Source organism: Ahaetulla prasina, chromosome 1 (genome assembly GCF_028640845.1).
Source record: "Ahaetulla prasina isolate Xishuangbanna chromosome 1, ASM2864084v1, whole genome shotgun sequence".
Taxonomy (NCBI): domain Eukaryota; kingdom Metazoa; phylum Chordata; class Lepidosauria; order Squamata; family Colubridae; genus Ahaetulla; species Ahaetulla prasina.
In genome coordinates this window covers 305,121,112-305,140,159 of record NC_080539.1, presented here as the reverse complement: position 1 = coordinate 305,140,159, position 19,048 = coordinate 305,121,112, and the positions used below count along the sequence as shown (strand labels likewise).

Sequence of the window (19,048 nt, the reverse complement as noted above, 5' to 3'; positions counted from 1 at the left end):
TTTCTCACTAAACAAGTGAACAATGACAACATTTTGCTTCTAGCGACAACATTATATATCCAATCAACACAGCAGCAGGAAAAACACAGAGTAGGCCTTGTTGCTATGGCAACACTTTCCTTCACTACTTATATCAATTTTAAAATAGGACAATAATTATTACAATAGGGTTACACTTGCCACTGTGGAGTTGCACTTTGTTGACTATATAGTGTCATAGCATTCTTTCTCTCTCACATGTAACCCATGATCTCCAATTAGTTACAATAGTGGTAATACAAAGGAACTGAATAAGCATAAAGAACGGTTGATCACAGAAAATACACCAGTGTTTGGTGTGTATATATTTGTGCAGATAGAGATCAGCAACAATTAGCAGAATTCAGGACTTCTTCAAATGTTCAGAGTTTGGACTGGAATAGAGAAGAATTCCAGGAGCTTTAAAAGGTTATTTTCTATTTGAGGAGGACTTTTATTTAATGAAAACAATGACAATATGACCTTCCATGTTGCTACCTAGAAAACTACACTGACGTGTCCATTGAAATCCCCAAGACCCAAGTATACAACTTGAAATGTTTATCTTACTCAGTGGTCAGTCCATAACAATTGGTTGACAATTACAGCTTTCACTTTGGTTTCCTTCTCAGTTTTGTCTTGCACTTCCTATCCTAATATTCATGTAAGCAAGTAAAAGACTGTTGGCCTTTCTTCAACCCCACTTCCTTTCAATAACACCTAGTATTCTCTTCAGAATACTATGCTTGAAACCCCATCCTAAAGCCATTATATGTCATTTTGGGTTGTGTCTCTGTGTGTGTATCTTTCCATCTCTCCCTCCCTCCTTCCCTCCCTCTCTCTCCCCCCCCACCTCTTCAATCCTCGCTAAGTCTAAGAAAATTTCCACATTACTACACTCTTCATTCAGCAAACTTTCAGAAGCAATTACAGACAATCCATGTTTGTCTTCACTTCTGCTGACTTGAAATACTAATGAACAAAAATCACTGTGCTAAAGTTCTGCTGTAAAAGATACCTCACTTCCACTGCAGACAAAAGACAAGAGAGAAAGTAACTCCTTCTCCCGTGCAGCCTGATACTTTGCAGACAAGTTCTTCCAGTGCTAAAAAGAACTAATTTTCACCTTTGCTTGCTTTGTCTGGGTTATTGGTGTGTGTATGTGTAAGTTATTATTTCTCCTAGGACTTGAAGTTCGGCAGCTGGGAGAAAAATGTGAGGCAAGAAATCCTTTCTGTGGGGAAATTAAGCACAGCCCCACTACTAACTCCACAAACCCCAGTTTAGTAACAGTTCAAAGCCTCAGCACAACTAAGTGAGAAATAAATTGTTCAGATTGTGGGACCCAGAAATCTAGGGTTACTTTCAAATTTGGGGCAGTATCCTTGTAATAATGTCTTAAGAACATGTATTAAACCACATATATTTTCTTATTCAATTTCCATCCTGTATTATGACTTTGCATGGTAAAATTCTTAAAGCAAAATGTGTTTCGTTGGAAAAGTATCTTGCACATTGATGATACAATGTAGGTTTTCAAAGTTTGCAATAACTTGACCCTATAAAATGAATGTATGTGCCTTTCCCATTAATACAATTAAAAACTACACTAAGGGTAAGAATGAGCAAGGAATAAACATACAGTTTACTTTTAATAATTTAAATTTAACCTTACATATAAAATAAAATTAAAATATGATTTTACATGACAAAATAAACCTAATAGGAAGTGAGCAAAAAAACCCCAAGATAATTTGAAACCATATATTTATTGAAAGAATGCTCTTGCTTCCTTTTTGTTAATTACTAAAATTGGGATTCATTTTGAAGAGACCCACACTTTCACAAAATCAAGAGGGGGTGGGGCCTAGAGTAGGAAACAAAATAGTATTTAATTAATTAGATTCTGTGGGGTCCTGGTTTCCCCCGAGCTTGATGGTTTTATTGCAGAGGTTTCATTACCAAATTAGGTAACATCATCAATGCACCATCAAACCACCAAACTCCAGAGTTCAACCCTGAGCTACAAATATTTTCTTCTGTTGGTAATTGGAAGCTTTTAATTGTTCCTAAAATTCTGCAGGTTGCAAAATGATGGTAGATTTATGTTGCTTTTGGTGCTCTCTCTACTACCATACAATAGGTGTTCTAAAAGTCAGAACCTATCTTTCCTTTCTCGTCCAACTTGACTCTTGTAAATCTCACCTTCCTTCCAGTGGTGGGTTGCTAATGGTTCGCCCCGGATCGGATGAACAGGTAGCGACAGCAGCAGGAGGCTCTGCCCAGTCGCCCGGACACTTCTGTACAAAAGCGTTGCACAAGTGCATAAGCGCCCACCCACCCACGAGTGAACCAGTAGCGACCGGTTTTGAATCCCGCCCCTGCTTCCTTCCCACCTGTAATTTCCTCCTCTGTCCTTCCCAGCCCTTCCTCCTTCCTCCTCCCCTCAGCAGATTAAGGGATAGAACTTTGCATATATGCTTTTTAAGATAAATAGTCTTTAGGGAAAAAAAACAAAGAACACCCAGGCTTCATATCAGGCTATGCAATAGCATACTTTTGTGACAAACTAGTAAGCTTGCTTGGAGGACTTGGGAGGAAGGCACTGTCTAGGAATCCTCCATCTATTGCCGCAAAATCCCCCTTAAATGTCACAGCCAGTGGTGGGTTGCTACCGGTTCTTCCTAGTTCGCAAGATTTTGCGTAAACATTTTGAATAGTTCGGAGAACCGGTAGTAAAAATTCTGTCTGGCCCCGCCCACAATCTATTGCTGCCTCCCAACTCCCAGCTGATCGGCTGGAAGGAAAAAACTCAGGGCTCACTTGACAAAGAAGAGAGAAAAAAATGCAAGACACCGTCACTTTAAATTGAGAAGCCAAGAAGCCTCCCAACTGATCGGCTACAATGAAAAAATCAGGACTCGCTTCTCAGCCAGGAGATCGCTTGGCAAAGAAGAAGTGGGAGGGGGGGAAACACTGTCGCTTTAAATTGACAGAGCTGGAAGCTCCTTTCTGGGTCAGCTGAACAACAAATTGGATAAGTGGATGAATTCTTATATGGTTCAAAGTTTTTGAAGTTTTGGGGTTTGTGCAACATGGGGCTTTGGGTTTCTAAAAAGGTTTCCATTGTGAAGTATGCTGTCTTGAATGAGTTTTCTGCCTGCTTGTAAATGGAGCCGAACTTCCGGCTTCCACTTCTAAGCACTGGTAGCTGTTTTCTGCTTACAAAGTTTCCTTTATGCAGCTGGCAGGAATGTGGAATTCTAGGCAAGTTCCTTGTTAACAGCTTAATTATTTCTTAATTATCTAGTAATATTTTATTTGGGAAATGAAGAAGGGAGAGTTTGATTCCTTCCCAGAACAGATTAGTGGGGTGGGGAGAGAATGGGGATTTTGAAGTAACCTTCCCCTGGAGTGGGGAGGGAATGGGGATTTTAGGCTTGCTATCAAACATCAGCCATAATACTAATGACTATTTTGAACAATATGCAGGTTGTATTACATGAATGGCTATTTTATATGTGAAATTATGACTGAAACCTATATAGGTTCACACTGTCAGGAAGTTTATCCTTAGTTTTAGGTTGCTTCTCTCTTTGTTGAGTTTCTATCCATTGCTTCTTGTTTTGCCTTCTGGTGCTTTGGAAAATACTTTGCCCCCCCCCTTCTTTCTAGCAGCCCCTTAAAACCCGTTGCCTATCACACTCTTGGGCAAAACATGTGAGCCATTTCCTCCTTTCAGTGGTCCATGAAAGTGCATCTATAGCAGAGGTCTCTAACCTTGGCCACTTTAAGACTTTAAGACAGCAAAGGCTGAGGAATTCTGGGAGTTGAAGTCCACAAGTCTTAAAGTGGCCAAGTTTGGAGATCCCTGATCTATAGTATGTAGATAATAAAGTTGAAAAAAGGTGAACAACATTTTTGCAGAACTATAGATACGTTGAGGCTGGGTATGACAAGGAATGGCTGGGAGGGGAGGGGCCAGGCAAGGTACTCCTTGATGTGAGGGACAGTTAGTTGGCCACGCCTACCCAGTCACATGATCATCAAGCCACACCCACTGTCACATGATCATCAAGCCACACTCACAAAATAAGCCACGCCCACACAACCGGTAGAAAAAAAATTTAGAACCCATCCCTGGTCACAACCCACATAGATAAGAAATGCACAGGTAATGATAGTAATGATGAATATTCATGATGCGATACCTGTTCTGAAGGCTTGGCATTTCCAAAATTATGAGAAACCAATGATCGCTCCAGCTCCCTGATTTTTCCCATATCTGTTGTGCCGCACTGTCATTGGTTGCTCCTTCACCTTCTTGTACAGTGAATGAAATGGTGCCATTGTAATTGCCAAAAACATATGCTGAGAATTGGACCTAAAGTGAAGATAAAGTGGTGAGACAGAGAAAAGCTGTATATGAGGGCCTTTATAAGTACCGTATTTGAGGACTATAACCGTGGTTCATAGATTTAAAAGTTTTATATTCAGAGGGGTCCTGTTATGAGCTTCATAAAAATAATATCACACAACTTCCTGGGAATGAATCACATGAAGATGAGAAATATAAAAAGAAATCTTGACTCAAGCATTTGTACATTCATTAGCCAGACGCTACTGTGCCTTTATGATTTTTAACACATATAAACTGGAACCAAATTTTCTGCTTTTGAAAAAGATAGTTTTATGGTCCTACAAAAAAGATAAAGCTAGCCAGAAAGGATATCCATTACAGCAGGCATATGGAGGAAGCAATGAATGAGCTGATACATGAACAGAAAGCTGTGTGATCTCAGTTTATGCTCAGTTTCCTCTAATGAGGGCAAAAATGAAAAGCCCTTGAAAAAATGGTATTTATTTGCTAGGCCAATACATGTAATTTTTGATCCAGAGTGAAGGCAACATTGTCACCACCATGTATCAGAGAAGAACTTAATGAAAAAGTGTCACTGCATAATTAATTACAATATAATAAATTAGTTAAATTTATATGCCACCCATGTCACTGTCGGGTAATTTGGGGCAGAAGTTGAAAGAAAGTTAACACATTTTATTATGGTTTTAATTAACTCCCATGGATTAACATCAGATCAAATGCATGAAACATTATAGCTGATCGATGTAATCATTATCATTCTACATGGATACAAGAGAGAAAAAAATATCTGCCTTTCAGTCTATGTGTATTCATAGTCCTTAACTTACAACCATTTGTTTAGTCACCATTCAAAAGTGTCTATGGAAATTCTTAGTCACCCAGGTCATGGTTGTCCCAAAGGTGCTTTTTCAAGAGGCACTGAAGGACTGAATTTTGCAGTAATACCCGAACAGCTACCAGTTGAAGATCTCCTCATAGCCACATAGTCAACCATCAGGAACAATAAACTGGCAGAACCAGAAGCAGAACAATTAAGACCCACCGTTCCCTCAGAGCTGAAGAAGTTTCTTGGATGAGAAGTGAAATGTCTTCAATGAAAAACCAGAAAGTCCAATTGCCTCTTGAAAAAGCACCTTTGGGGCACCATTCAAAGTTATAACAGCACTGAAAAAAAGGGACTTTTGACCATCAGTGTAATTTCCCCAGGTAAGTAATTGAACACTGAGTGCTTGGTAACTGGCATGATCTTATGATGGTTCCAATGTCCTGAGGTTCTGGGCTTGTCATCTGCAACCTTCCTAGGGAGCTTCTGACAAGCAAAGCCAATGGGGCAAGTTAGATTCACTTGACCGCATGATTCACTTAACAACTGTAATGATTTGCTTAACAACCATGACCAAAAAGGTCATAAAATGGGGCATGTCACCTAACAAATGCCTTGCTAAACAGAAATTTTGGGTTCAATTGTGGACATAAGTCAAGGACTACCTCTACTCAGTGGTGAAATCTGAACCGGTTTCCTACTGGTTCGCTGGCTGCGCATGTTCAGTGTGCACCACACACCAAATGCGAGGTGCGCGCGTGCACAGTGCATGCCAAAAGGAGGCATGGGGTAAGTAGAACAGCGCGCGTGGGGGGGGTGATCAACTGTGGCGCACGATCTTTTTATTTTTTTACTTTTAAAAGCATTTTCTTTACAATCTATTCTTTTAAAAGTAAAAAAAAAGGCTCTGATGATCATGCAGCTCAGCTGTGATTGTCAGAACCTTTTATTTTAACCTTTTAAAACCAATTGTTTTTACAACCTCTTCGGCCGAATAGGTTGTAAAAAAATGCTTTTAAAAGTAAAAAGAAAAGGCTCTGATGATCGCACGGCTCAGCTGGGCATGGAGGGGGACAGGGATTTTTGCTACCGGTTCTCCGAATCACCCGCCACCATTCGCTACCGGATCAGCTGATCCTGTCCGAACTGGGAGCATTTCACCTGTACTCATTTTCTCTCCTCTGGACAGGGGAAAGGAAGAACTACTATAGCTGAACTATTAGGATATGAATTGTTGCTTAATCTAATATAAAAAATCCCTGAAACAGACAAAATCGTCACATTCTTACATTGGTGCATAGGTGGCTTGCCATTTTCTTTCCCTTTTTGGGTTTTCCAGATGGGCAGTCTTAATGCAGCCTGTCTACTACTTATGCTACATTTCTTTACTCTTTCCATTTTTATTTCTAAAGCCAAAACATTCAGGAGGGCAATATGTTACAAATGAATTAAATTTCCACATCAAGTATGACAAATTATTTTTTTAAAAAAATTTAAAAGATAATTACTTATCCAGCTTTTTGATAAGTCTTTTCTGTTTGCGAGGAGGATGAAATAAACAAGGTGAGAGAATTGAATAACCGGACTTGTATAAGGAGAGAGCTTGGTTAAATTACAGGAATGAGAGAAAGATCCTACTTCTGAGTCCTTGTATCACTTTCATATGGCAAAAGTAGGCAAAGGCTTAATAAGCTAATCTATGAATAAGCCTTTTGTCTGTACTTGTGCTCCCTTTGGTTGTTTCTTTCTTCAGAGCAAGAGCACTGAAATCCAGACATCTCTTATCATAGTTATCCATTTCATCCAAGTTGAGAAACTATGGTAACTAGCTTTAGAACAAATCAGGGTATTATGCGCAAATTTAAAGCTGATCTAATATCCTGCTATTTCTCCGCTTCTTAATCAGACCTTGCTAATTCAAATGAAAGGGCTCTCTATTTTATCAGCTCACTCTGGGATAAAGTGTTCAGGGACGGCGAAAAGTCTTTTTCATAGCAGAGTTGAATCTTCTGTTACTCAATCATCCCACTTCTGTATTTCAGTTGCATGAACACCTTTCCAACTTTGATTATAACACCAATTTGATTCTAATACCTGCAACTATTTCTTTCTTTTGTATAATTCATGATATGATCGTTGGCCACAGAAAAGAGTTTGGGAGTAGAGGTGTGCAAGCTGTTTTACTTTTCAACTTTTCAACTTCAAAGAGTAAGAGTAACTTCTAAGTAGAGCTTTGTTTCACATACCCACGATTTTGGATCATGGTTTGCAGAACAAAACATTGTTCTTTCAAGCATCATCATTTGTGGATGTTGCAGCTGTTCTGAGGGCTGTGATTAGGCTGTTATTTTATGGTTTGGGTTAGTTTCTTCCAAAACTTTTCCATGGTCATGCCCCAGCTACTGTTGCCTTAACAGCAAGATGGAATAATATGGGGCAGAGAGCAGATATGAGGTGCTAGGCAACAGGTATTTGAGACCACACGTTTCAGCAGAGACATTCTGGATCTGAAGAAAGAAAGAGATAAGCCAGGCCTGCTGTGTCTGGAACTGGTTAACCTGTCTGGCTGTCTCACGCCACTCCTTTTCCTATTTTAGGAGCAATGCGTTATCTGTTTTGCTTTAATTTAATTTTAAAAGCCGTTGAAAGGATGGAAAGTGGAGACAAACATCCGCATACGGCTCTTCATCCACTGGAAGAAATGAGTCAGCAGAGGCAAGACTTAAAGCATATTTTAAGGCAGGGATGCTGAATCACCTGCTTAGCTGGCAGCAGAGGGCAAGCCACGCTGCCAACTTGTGGCAATGCCCTTGTACTTAAGCAGAGTGTCTGTTTAGAAAGGGAAGCAGTCATCAATAGGTGAATGCCAAAAAGGCCTTGGAACCGATATGAGGATGCCTTTGGACGTTCAGTTCTTCAGGATGATGGCTGGATTGCAACATCTCTTCTTAGCAGGTTGCTCTCCGATGACTCTTTCCAGCACTCACCTGGATACAGCTGCTGCATGATTTGGGGATTCCCTGGACTTGGAGCTCTTGCTTGAGAAACAGTTGGCTGGGAGTTGGGGGCTTTGCACAGATTCATTTTGTGCACCAACTGCTTCCTTTCTTAGACTGGAGCCTTTGGTTATTTCCTGGTTAGATTATTTATTATTTATTATTATTATTATTATTTATTATTTAGATTTTAGACCACAGATTAGAGACCACAGCTGCAATATAAGGATATCTGCAAGGCCCTGGGAATGGACATTAAAGGCCTTGGGAATGGACATTAACAACTGGGAAACCTTGACCTCTGATCATTCAGCTTGGAGGCTAAAGACGCAGCATGGCCTTCTCCAATTCGAAGAGACATTTGTTTAGCAAGGTGAGGCAAAGAGGTAGTCCTGGAACCAATGAAATCTGGGGGCTGGGCAGGGGACAGAATGCATCTGCCCTCAGTGTGGAAGGGATTGCCACTCTCGAATTGGCCTTTTCAGTCACACTAGATGCTGTTTTAGGATCTCTTTCCAGAGCACGATACCATAATCTTTGGAGACCGTTACAGTCTACAGCCCTTGAAGATCATCCAGAACACAGTTCTGGGTTCTCCACAGTTTCCCCAAGATGGTTGGGATCAGTGCTTGTGCACTGATGGTTGAGATGGCATAGGAACAAAGGAACATTTCCTGCTACATTCTCCTGTATCATCAAGGCAATCTTGCTCTTTAAGTTGTGAGAAATCTCAAATTTCACAATCAATTTTTTTTTAAATCAGAAAATTGAATCCAATAGTCAAATAGAATCATATGCTCGTTGTTTTTTTTTTTTTTTTAAATCAACAACTGGATTGGAGCTGATTACACGCCCTGTTGCTACAGCATATACAGTAATGGTTATTAGGTGTAAAACTGTTACTACAGATCTTTTGTTCAGAATCATTTTGAAACTCTTGACCAAACTGAATATAGTATGACAAAAGACACAAAAACACACAAAAACATCCACAAAGTGAAATTTAATTGCCTAAGGAAGAGGTTAAAGTACCTTATAAGATCCATTGGAAAGAATGGCTGGAAGGTCAGTGCTGTATATCCGAGCAAAACCATCTGTGTGTTCACTATTGACATGCAGATACAAAAAATGACCTGGGGAAAAAAATTGGAACTAGATTTCAGTGGTATTTTGGGACTGAGCTATAGTAGAATTTACAATATATTAGAATAAACATGCTGATGCTTCACCAAGGATATTATTTTATGATATTCTGGAAACTAGAATATTTTACAATATCCTGAAAGCTAACCTAAAATAAAGAGAATAAAAACAGAGAGAGAATATAGGACAAAATGCAAAATCAAAAGATAAAAAGAAATAATAAGGAAAAAAAAGTCTGATTTCTTTGTAGCAAATACAGCTATGATTACAAAATGATCTCTTAATCTATGGTTACAAAAAAAAGCTCTATTTTTCTTTTGTCTATTTTTTCTTGATCATCAAAACCGTAGTTAATTTTTCTACCTCATGCAAAAAGTCTATAAGAAATTTCCAGTCAGCCATGAATGTAGATGTCTTTTCTCTAATCACAGAAGTGACTTTAGTCATTTTAGCAATCATTCTTCCATTATGGGTAATGCCACACCTTTTCTCTTTTGAGCACATAACAATCTTACTGAAATTGTCATATATAAAAACAAGGTTCCATGACTTTTTTCCCCAGCTTTTTATCCATTAGTCCCAGAATAAAAGCTTCTGGTTTCAATTGCACATTAATCTTTAAAATATTTTAATACATGTCCACCAAACATGATAAAATACCCCTTCATGTTGTTCACATATCCAACCTAAATTTGAAATACCTTCATATATTCTAAACAATTTCTCTGGTGACATATACCAATGATACATTATTTTATAAACATTCTCTTTAACATTAGATCTTATTGTAAATTTTCTTTCAATCACGTATTTTCCCATTATTCCATTTGTATATTGTAACCAAAATTTTAGTCCATTTTATCATTCATTATTTCATTTGTTATTCTTCTGACTCAAATTTCAAAAAAAAATTACACATTTTAACAATAACCTGTTCATCATTATACACAGTTCTGTTTCAAATTCAGTCTTTAATTCTTTTATCTACTTTTACCTATTTTAAACCTTTTCGATAATTGTACACAAGAAAATCATTGGCAAATACATAAATTTGTCTTTATTGCATATTCTCAGTATGGCACATCTAATGTATAATCTACAAAAGTTTAGCTTTGATATATGACAAATATCCATGTCACCCAGTGGTGGGTTGGTACTGGTTTGCCTGGTTCGCGCGAACCAGTAGTAGCAGCAGCAGGAGGCTCCACCCACCTGCCCGAACATCATCAAATATGCTCTGTGCATGCGAACGAACCAGTAGCAAAGGTAAATGAAACCCTCCACTGATGTCATCCAAATTTCAGTTTGAGTTCTTGTTTGAGTGACTTTCTGTACCTCAGCAACTCCCAGCAACTCTCTTCCATCCAAATTAAATAACAAACAGCAAAATATAAAAGTCAGATAAACCCAATACTCCTCTTTCCTTTGCACCTTGTAATATCTTATATTTAATTTGTGGTGTCTCCACCCCCATACAAATTCAGAACTATCCTTCTGTTCTGCCACTATTTAAATGATACATTGGTTGTCAAAACAAAACTGGTATTGTCTAGAACAAAAATAACTAACCATCTAAGTAAAGCATTTATTTTTATCACAGATATTCTCCCCAATAGTAAGAGTTCCACTCTATCATATTTTAACAATTCTTTTTTGACTTCATTCCATGTCATAACATAATAATTTTGAATTAACATAAAGACCATATTTATCAACAGATGCCCAAATATTTTACCTTTTTTCAGTTTTAAAATCCATTTTGTTTATCAATTCTGTTTACTCTTGTATTTTCATACATTTTGTTAACATATTTCTCTTCTCTTTATTAATCTTGAAACCTGCTAAGGCACTAAAGTCTTTGAGTTTAGTTATTAATAATTCTATTCCCTTTTAAGAATCTTCCAAAACCAACATCAAATTATCTGCAAATGAATCTCTTTTTAAACCTTTACACTCACAATCCTCTCTTATGTCTGTGTTTAATATTTCAACATCTAAAATACACAAAAGAGGGGACAATGAACAACTTTCTCTCTTTTCTTTTTATATCTCACATGGTTTGGTTGGCTGTCCATTAACAATTATTTGGGCAATAAAGAGTGTAAATTGATTTTACCCAGTTTATACAGTTCTCTCCAAAGTTCATATTTTCTAAAACATCAAGCAGAAACATCCAATTCAAATTGTTAAATGCCTTCTCTGCATCTACAAAGACCCATGCGGCTTGTTTTTCATTATGTTTTTTTCAAATATTCCCCTAATTGACACTCAATTATCTTTTAGGTAAAAAAATCCACATAGATCTTCATGAATAAATGATTGCAAAAAAATTATCAATCTTTCCGTCCAAATTGTAAGTAACTTATAATATTTGTTCAATGGCATTAGTCTTGCTAAAGTCAAATCTTGGCCTCTCTTGGTATTAATGATATACTGGCCTCTTTTCAAGTCTCTGGCATTTTCCTCCCTGTAAAACAGAATTCATTGCGTTTTGTAAAGATGTAAAAATAATCATCCTCATAGCACCTGATAATCCATCTGGTCCAGAAAACTTTCCTAGTTTAATCTTTTGTATAGTTTCTAAAACTTCCATATTGTTACAGATCCATTCATAATTTGTTTTTGTTCTTCTGTGATTCTCTGTGAATTTTGTTTTTTATGGTATTCCTCCATTTTCTCCAATGGAATATCATGTGTTTTATATAAAATTGACACTGATACAATGTTTCTTGTATAGCAGCATTATCCATTCATATATTATCATCCTCTGGTAATTTCAGTATCATTTTCTTTTCTCTTTCTTTTCACAATTTACATGCCAACCACTTCTCTGGTTTGTTTGCAAATTCAGAATGCCTATGTTTTACATAATTCAGTTTTATTTCCATTTTTGTCATTGTTAACTGTTGCTTTAAATTTTTTCTTTTTTTTCTTTTGTCACAACAGTATACACAAACAATTGTCATAGATAAAACAACATGTCTTGAAGAAAATATATAAGTAAAAAATATGCATCAACTATATTAATTTGATATAATGAAGGGAACAATAGGACAGGAATGGTAGGCACTATTGTGCTCTTATGCACGCCCCTTAAATTAAAATTAAATTAAAATTAAATTCTTAATTTGTTGAGAGATACTTATATTTCCTAGTGAGTACTTTAATTCTTTTCTTTTTATCTCATCCAGAATATTTTGTTTTCTCTTTCGCCTTCATAATTTCATAATTATCTTGAATTAGTCAACCTCTAAAAAAGATTTTACTTGCATCCAAAACTATTCTCAAGTCAATGCCTTAGTTTAAATTAATTTCAAAGAATTCTTATTTTTACAATCCTTAACAATTGCTTCTTTCTGTAACAATGCTTCATTTAATCTCCATTTTAAAAAACTCTAGATTTTCTTTTATAATCAAGGATTGTGTTCTGAAAAAGTAAAGTCTCCACTTTAGATATTTTAGTAGCCAAGACTCTTAAAATCCAAATCATGTCTACTTTTGAAAAGGATTTGTGTTTTTCTGAAAAGTAAAATATTCTCTTGAACTACCATTTTTTTCATCTCCATATATCAACCAACCCAAAATTAACCCATCAAATCAGAAAAAAGTTGATAGTTTTATCCTGAGTAATTTTAATATTTAATATTTTTTCCTCAAAGTTCTTTCCATTTCCATTCCAATCTGCCTTCAAACGCCCCTGGAGAAATACATTAATCTGTCCATAAATTGTTTGTAGAACATCACTTTATCCTCATTGGAGACATAAATCCACAACATCATAGTTTTGACCCCAAATAAATTAACTTCTAACCCACAAATCTACCATATTCATCAGCCAATACAAATTCTGGTTTAAGTTGGGAGTAAACATACAAAATACTTCATTCCTCTTTTTAATGTCTGCTGAAATATATTCTTCACTTAAATATTTTTAAGGCAAATACCTTGTGCAAAATGGTTATCTCACAATCTTCCTCTGATCCAGAGAGATTACTTAGTTTAGCATCGACCCTCTAGCAGCATTCTCGGCAGTAGTGGTTTTCACTTACCTTCGCTACTAGTTTGGAACTGTGAGTGTGCGCGTGTGTGCACAGCGCTTCTGCGCATGCACAGAGCATTTATGATGACGTCCGGATGGGTGGGCAGAGTCTCCTACTGCCACCACTACCGGTTCGCCCAAACCAGGGCAAACCGGTAGAAACCCACCTGTCAGCTTTGGAAGCCATACTAGGCCGGAAGCTTCCATGCTGCCACTTTCTCATGTGTGGGAAAAGTAGGAAAAGGGATTTAATAGGGGGGGGGTGATCATTAGACATAATAACATTCTTCCTATCAGTCAAGGTCAGGCCGATCCTGCATCTGGAGAAGGAATGGTCGGAGTGCTGTCTCGAGATGGGACCGTTGGCGAATGGAGCATATGATTGACTGAGGAGTCAGTGGATGGTCTTGAGGGTTTTGATTTACTGAGGGAAAACTCAGATCTCTCAGATTCGGATTTTCCCAGATGTGCCAGTTTACCTATCCTAGTAAAAGAATTTTGAAAGATGCATGCTTCCGAGTTTTACTTGGAGTGGGGGTTTTTTCTGGTGTTTTGCGGTGGGGGTGAATTTCTCTGTCCAGAGCTATGGACATGGTGTACACTGATTCTCAGCTGCAGTGTCTCTTTGCTTCTTTGGAGACATTTGCCCACCATGATTCCTCACCGGAAGCTCCACATTTTCCAAAACACACATGATTTTATATATTTCAGTTTCCCTTTAGCTAATTTTGCTCTAAACAAAAAACAAACAAAAAACCTAAATGCTATGCTCTTTCCATGTTGAGAGTTACTCTGATTCCATAGACAGGACACCGAAGCTACATACTAAGGGAACCTTGCAGGTATGTGGAAAGTCATAGTCTTGTTAAAAAGCATAAGAAAAAGAGAACAAAGCAATCCACTTCTATGGGTTTCCTGATGGGACTTGAAATGCACAAATCCCTCCTTCAATAAAGCATGTAGGGAGTGGAATCCTTATTAGAACAAGGGAAGAATTGAAGAGGTCCATCTCCCTTTTTACCTCTCAAAAGAGATATTCTAAAGTAGCTCTTAACAAAGGTGAGGGAATTCTCCCTAACATCTTAGAAATAAAGGGTATTCTCACTTTCTCTCTATAACTATTTCACCATTTCACTCTACCTACAGACTTCTAATGTGTTTCACAGTATGTTTTTCATATGGATCTTCACTTGCTAGTCCATGGCTAAGAATTCAACTTTAATATCAGTTGCTTACAAAATGTAGATAATTTCAATTTCAAAACAGATTTTATAGATTGTCTTATAGTATTCTCCTGAAAAACACAGAGCTTCATGTTTCTCCTTAGGCCATTTTCTGATTTCATACATAATGAAACTGCATATGTTTTCCTTCACAGCTGCAAACTCTCTCAAGGCAGTACTATGAACGTCCCTCTACAACAGATGTAACTCAGAATCATACAAGTTGCTCAACGTTTCAATAAATAAAAAGATCCCAAATGAGATGCCCTTCCAGCTAAAACAGAAGGTGAAGAATAAGGAATATACCTCCAGTGGCTTGTAAGGCAGATCCTCCAATCTGATTTTCATGCATCCTTGAAAAACTACTAATAGACCAGGAAGAATTTGTATTTCCATCTATTGTCCAACCACAGGCACCTTCCTCAAAAGAACAATGTGCCCCCTCTGTTAGGCTATCTGGAAAAAAGCAGTAATTTTTACAAGAAGCAAGCAAACAAAAAGATCAGCACAGTATGTTGTGAAGTATGGTTAACTTTGTACAGAAACTCATCACTACAGAAAATTTGCATTTCTACCAAAATCATTAAATATTTTTCTTCTTACTATTCTTAATATTAAATATATAAACTGAAAAATTTCAACTGTGTAGGAACCAGCATCCATCAAAATGTCAAGACTCAAATAGTAGGGTATTTTCTGATTTAGGAAATAATGCTGGCACTTGGAAACGATAGTCATTTGTGAAAATAACAGCAAATAATGGAATAACAGATTTGGAAGGGACCTTCTAGTCCAACCTCCTGCTCAAGCAGGAATAACATTTCAGTCAAACTGTTGTCCAATCTCTTCTTTAAAAACTCCAGTGTTGGAGCACCCACATCTTCCAGAGGCAAGTAAGGTAAAGGTAAAGGTTCCTCTCGCACATATGTGCTAGTCGTTCTTGATTCTAGGGGGCAGTGCTCATCTCTGTTTGAAAGCTAAAGAGCCAGCACTGTCCGAAGACATCTCCATGGTGTGTGGCCGGCATGACTAAACACCAAAGGTGCATGGACCGCTGTTACCTTCCCACCAAAGGTATTTTTCTACTCGCATTTTTACATGCTTTCAAACTGCTAGGTTGGCAGAAGCTGGGACAAATAATGGGAGCCCATTACTAAGGATTCAAACCGCTGAACTTCTGACCTTTTGATCGACAAGCTCAGCATTTTAGCCACTGAGCCATCACATCCCATTTAGAGGCAAGTTGTTCCACTAATTAAGTGTTCTAATTTTCAGGAAATGTCTCCTTAGTTTTAGGTTGGTTCTCTCCTTTATTATTTCCATCCATTGCTTCTTGTCTTGCACTCAGCACCTGGCAATCAATATTTTTTGTTCCTTCTTTGCGGATGTTTTTGCAGGATTAATAAAGAACAAAAAGTTGGGCTTAATATTTTCTTTCTTAAAATAGTTGGCAAGTAAGAAGTCTCTGAAAGAAAGAGACAGGCAGGTTCATATTTACCACAGAGGGATTCATCTTCTTCTTTGGTTAGACAATCAGAATTGAAACTGCAAACCTCTAGGTAGCTGACACAGCCCTCATGTGGGCAGGGGATAGGAGATCCCTTATCAAAGTTGTAAAGACCTTTACCTAAAGGGAAAACAAACAAGCAAACAAAAATAACAATACTTAAATCAGCCTTTTCCAACTTGACTTTTAAAATGTAAAATGCCAGGAGAGCTCCATAACGCCTCAAAATAGGGATTAAGGGGCCGTGTGTGGTTTGAAAGCCACAGTTTGCTTACTCTGGTTAAGATATAAAACAATAACATATAAATTGATAATAATAGATTAAAAAATTATTTACTTCACAGCTTGGTTGCTGAATTTTAGGTCAGAAACTGTCTGTGGGACATTTATCTTATCCAATTTTTTCAGTTGTGAATTCCTACATACCATGAAGGCAATTTTGAAGTTGCAATGATCCCAGCGCCAAAAACCCAGAATTTTTTTCATCACAACTTGAATACAGCAAAGTGATCTCAAAAGGCCTTTCCATTTGTCCAACTGAGCCTATTAGAATTTTCCATTTTACCCTGAAAATCAAAGCAATTGACATGGTTAATAAATGTGTTTATCTATAAAAAGCATAAATGTATCCAAAGGATTTCACATACTTTAACTCAAGTTAAATTTTTACAACTGTGCAGCTTTGGTCAATTATGTATTGACCAAATATTTACATGTTAGTAATAATATTTTGCTATGATCTGAACCTGACATGCCCTCTAATATCGCTTAAAAACTATTATGCGACTAAACTATATTGTCAGCAAGTGCATGAGAATTACTACTTTGTATTTTGCTTGACTAGTTATAATAGAAAATATTGTGAGACCCTACCAAATAAGGTAGCATTAATTAAAACTGATTTTTATTAATTTGTTTTTAATTTGTTTGACTTATTTTTAGTAGTGAAAACAGGGACCTACAGGAGCAACATGCAAAAAAGTAGATGAATAGTGGTACAATGAAGAAAACCTAGATCTATTAGGGTGATTAAAATAACTAAATGTGACAGACAAACGGATAGATGGAAAGGAAATGAAAGGAAGGCAGGAAGGCAGGGAGGGAGAGAGGGAGAATGGGAGGAAGGATGCAAGGGGGGAGAGAGGATGGAAATATATAGGAAAAAAAGAATGAATTCATATAACTATGAATGGTTCTGTAATTAAATTTTCAAGCTTATCATTGAACATAGACCATATTGAAACAAAACGGGTTCATCTTGTAATTTTTAGAACATAGACTTTTCAAAGATTGATAACATGTTCCTCTCCTAGATCCATTCCTTAAAATCAGAAGAATAAGTTTCTTTGCCTTTATTAAAATTACTTCATCATGTCCCCAGCTCAATCAAACCAAAGCTCTTCATGAGGAGACTAATTTCACATTCTCAGAATACAGTTCAACATCACATTCCCCCCCTTGAAATCTGCAGTATGAACAATGTTTTTTTAAGCGTACAATATTTATGAAGATCAATAATGCAGATATAAGTGATGAGTGAGAACATGGCAAGTAACAAAAAGAAATAAAATATTTCCCCATCATCTGAAGAAATGTTCCCACGTGCCCTCCAAATGTGTTGGATATAACTTTCAGAATTCCTAATTGTCACAGATAGTTGAGCTAGGAATTCCAGAACATTTCTTGACTAGTGAATTATAGCCACATTCTAATGTCAGTTCTAATGAGGCCAGTTATCACCTTCTAATGCAGAGTAGTTTTATGGCAGTGCTAGGTAGCTTCCCTGCCAGCCTTTCTCCTACCAGCATCTCCATTCCTTACCAGTAAGAAGTGAACTGAACAGACTAGCAATCACTGGCACAAAAAAACTACTTTATACTCACACTGCAGTCTCCTGGCTAATGTACCATCACCATAAGCTAAATAAATAAAACCAGTAAGAAAGCCAACCAGCAAACACAGGGCAGAAAGCGGAGATGGCCAGTTACACTCCGCCCGCACCGCTTGACCCAGCCAGAGAGAAATGGGGAACGACATGACCCGCTTCAAAGCTTTCTAGAAGCAACGAACTGCAAGGAGTTCCAGACAACCGCAAAGGGCATACTTTGAGCCACTGCGGTCCCGAGGTCATCGACATCGCGGAAGCCCTGGCAGAGCCAACGCCGTACAATCGGTATCGTGGCAAACTCTGCAAACCCTGTTAAAAACCATTTCGCGCCAACGCCGTCCAAATCGTCGGCGTTTTGAATTTGGAGGCGCCGACAGCAGAGGGCGAATCCATCGGCGACTACATGGCCGCCCTGCGGAAAGCCTCCAAAGACTGTGCATACCGAGACCTGGACGAGGCGCTGCTGGAGCAACTCATCCGGGGGGTCAGAGACATGCGTTTGCGGAGGCGATTGCTATCAAAGAGCAATCTAACGCTGGCAACCGCCCTGGACGAAGCCAGAGCGCATGAAATGTCCACCCAAGCGGCGGAGACCCTGCAACAGCCACTCACACCGAAGGCGAGCACAAAATCAACCCCGGTGCACCAAGAAGAGATCCAGACCGAATCCGACGGTGAGGATGAGGAAGGGGTTTGCCGAACCGAGAAACGCGGCAAAGAAGACCGGGACGAATGCGGAAGTTGCGGAGGTCAACACCAGCGCCAACACTGCAAGTTCAAGGACGCTACATGTCGGCGGTGCGAGAAGAAGGGGCACCTAGCTCAAGTCTGTCGAGCTCCCCAACCTTCCCGCCGAAAATTCAAATCGGCCAATCAGAGCGCGGGATCGGCAAGGCGACCCGTGATTGGCTCAAACAAAAAGGGCGCGAACTCGAATCAAACGACGGTGATCATAGGCCGCGCCACAACCCGGGTGGAGAAGAAGATCTTCACCAAGCCAAAAATAGAAGGAGTGCCGTGCCGACTA

General features: G+C 38.2%; 1 protein-coding gene across 2 annotated transcripts in view; it reads right to left on the bottom strand.

The window, feature by feature from the left end:
• Window positions 1–19,048, bottom strand: part of LTK (leukocyte receptor tyrosine kinase) — a 142,780-nt gene that overhangs the window by 59,467 nt on the left and 64,265 nt on the right. Inside the window, exons 5-9 of one of the 2 annotated variants that reach the window (XM_058162053.1) lie at window positions 16,560–16,699; window positions 16,125–16,253; window positions 14,933–15,082; window positions 9,254–9,354; window positions 4,230–4,402 (exon numbers count right to left, since the gene is read on the bottom strand). In XM_058162053.1, coding sequence (XP_058018036.1) covers window positions 4,230–4,402; window positions 9,254–9,354; window positions 14,933–15,082; window positions 16,125–16,253; window positions 16,560–16,699 — 693 coding nt within the window. Of the gene's footprint in view, window positions 1–4,229; window positions 4,403–9,253; window positions 9,355–14,932; window positions 15,083–15,808; window positions 16,040–16,124; window positions 16,254–16,559; window positions 16,700–19,048 lie in introns of those variants that run through there. The other variant, XM_058162054.1, reaches the window with a different exon arrangement.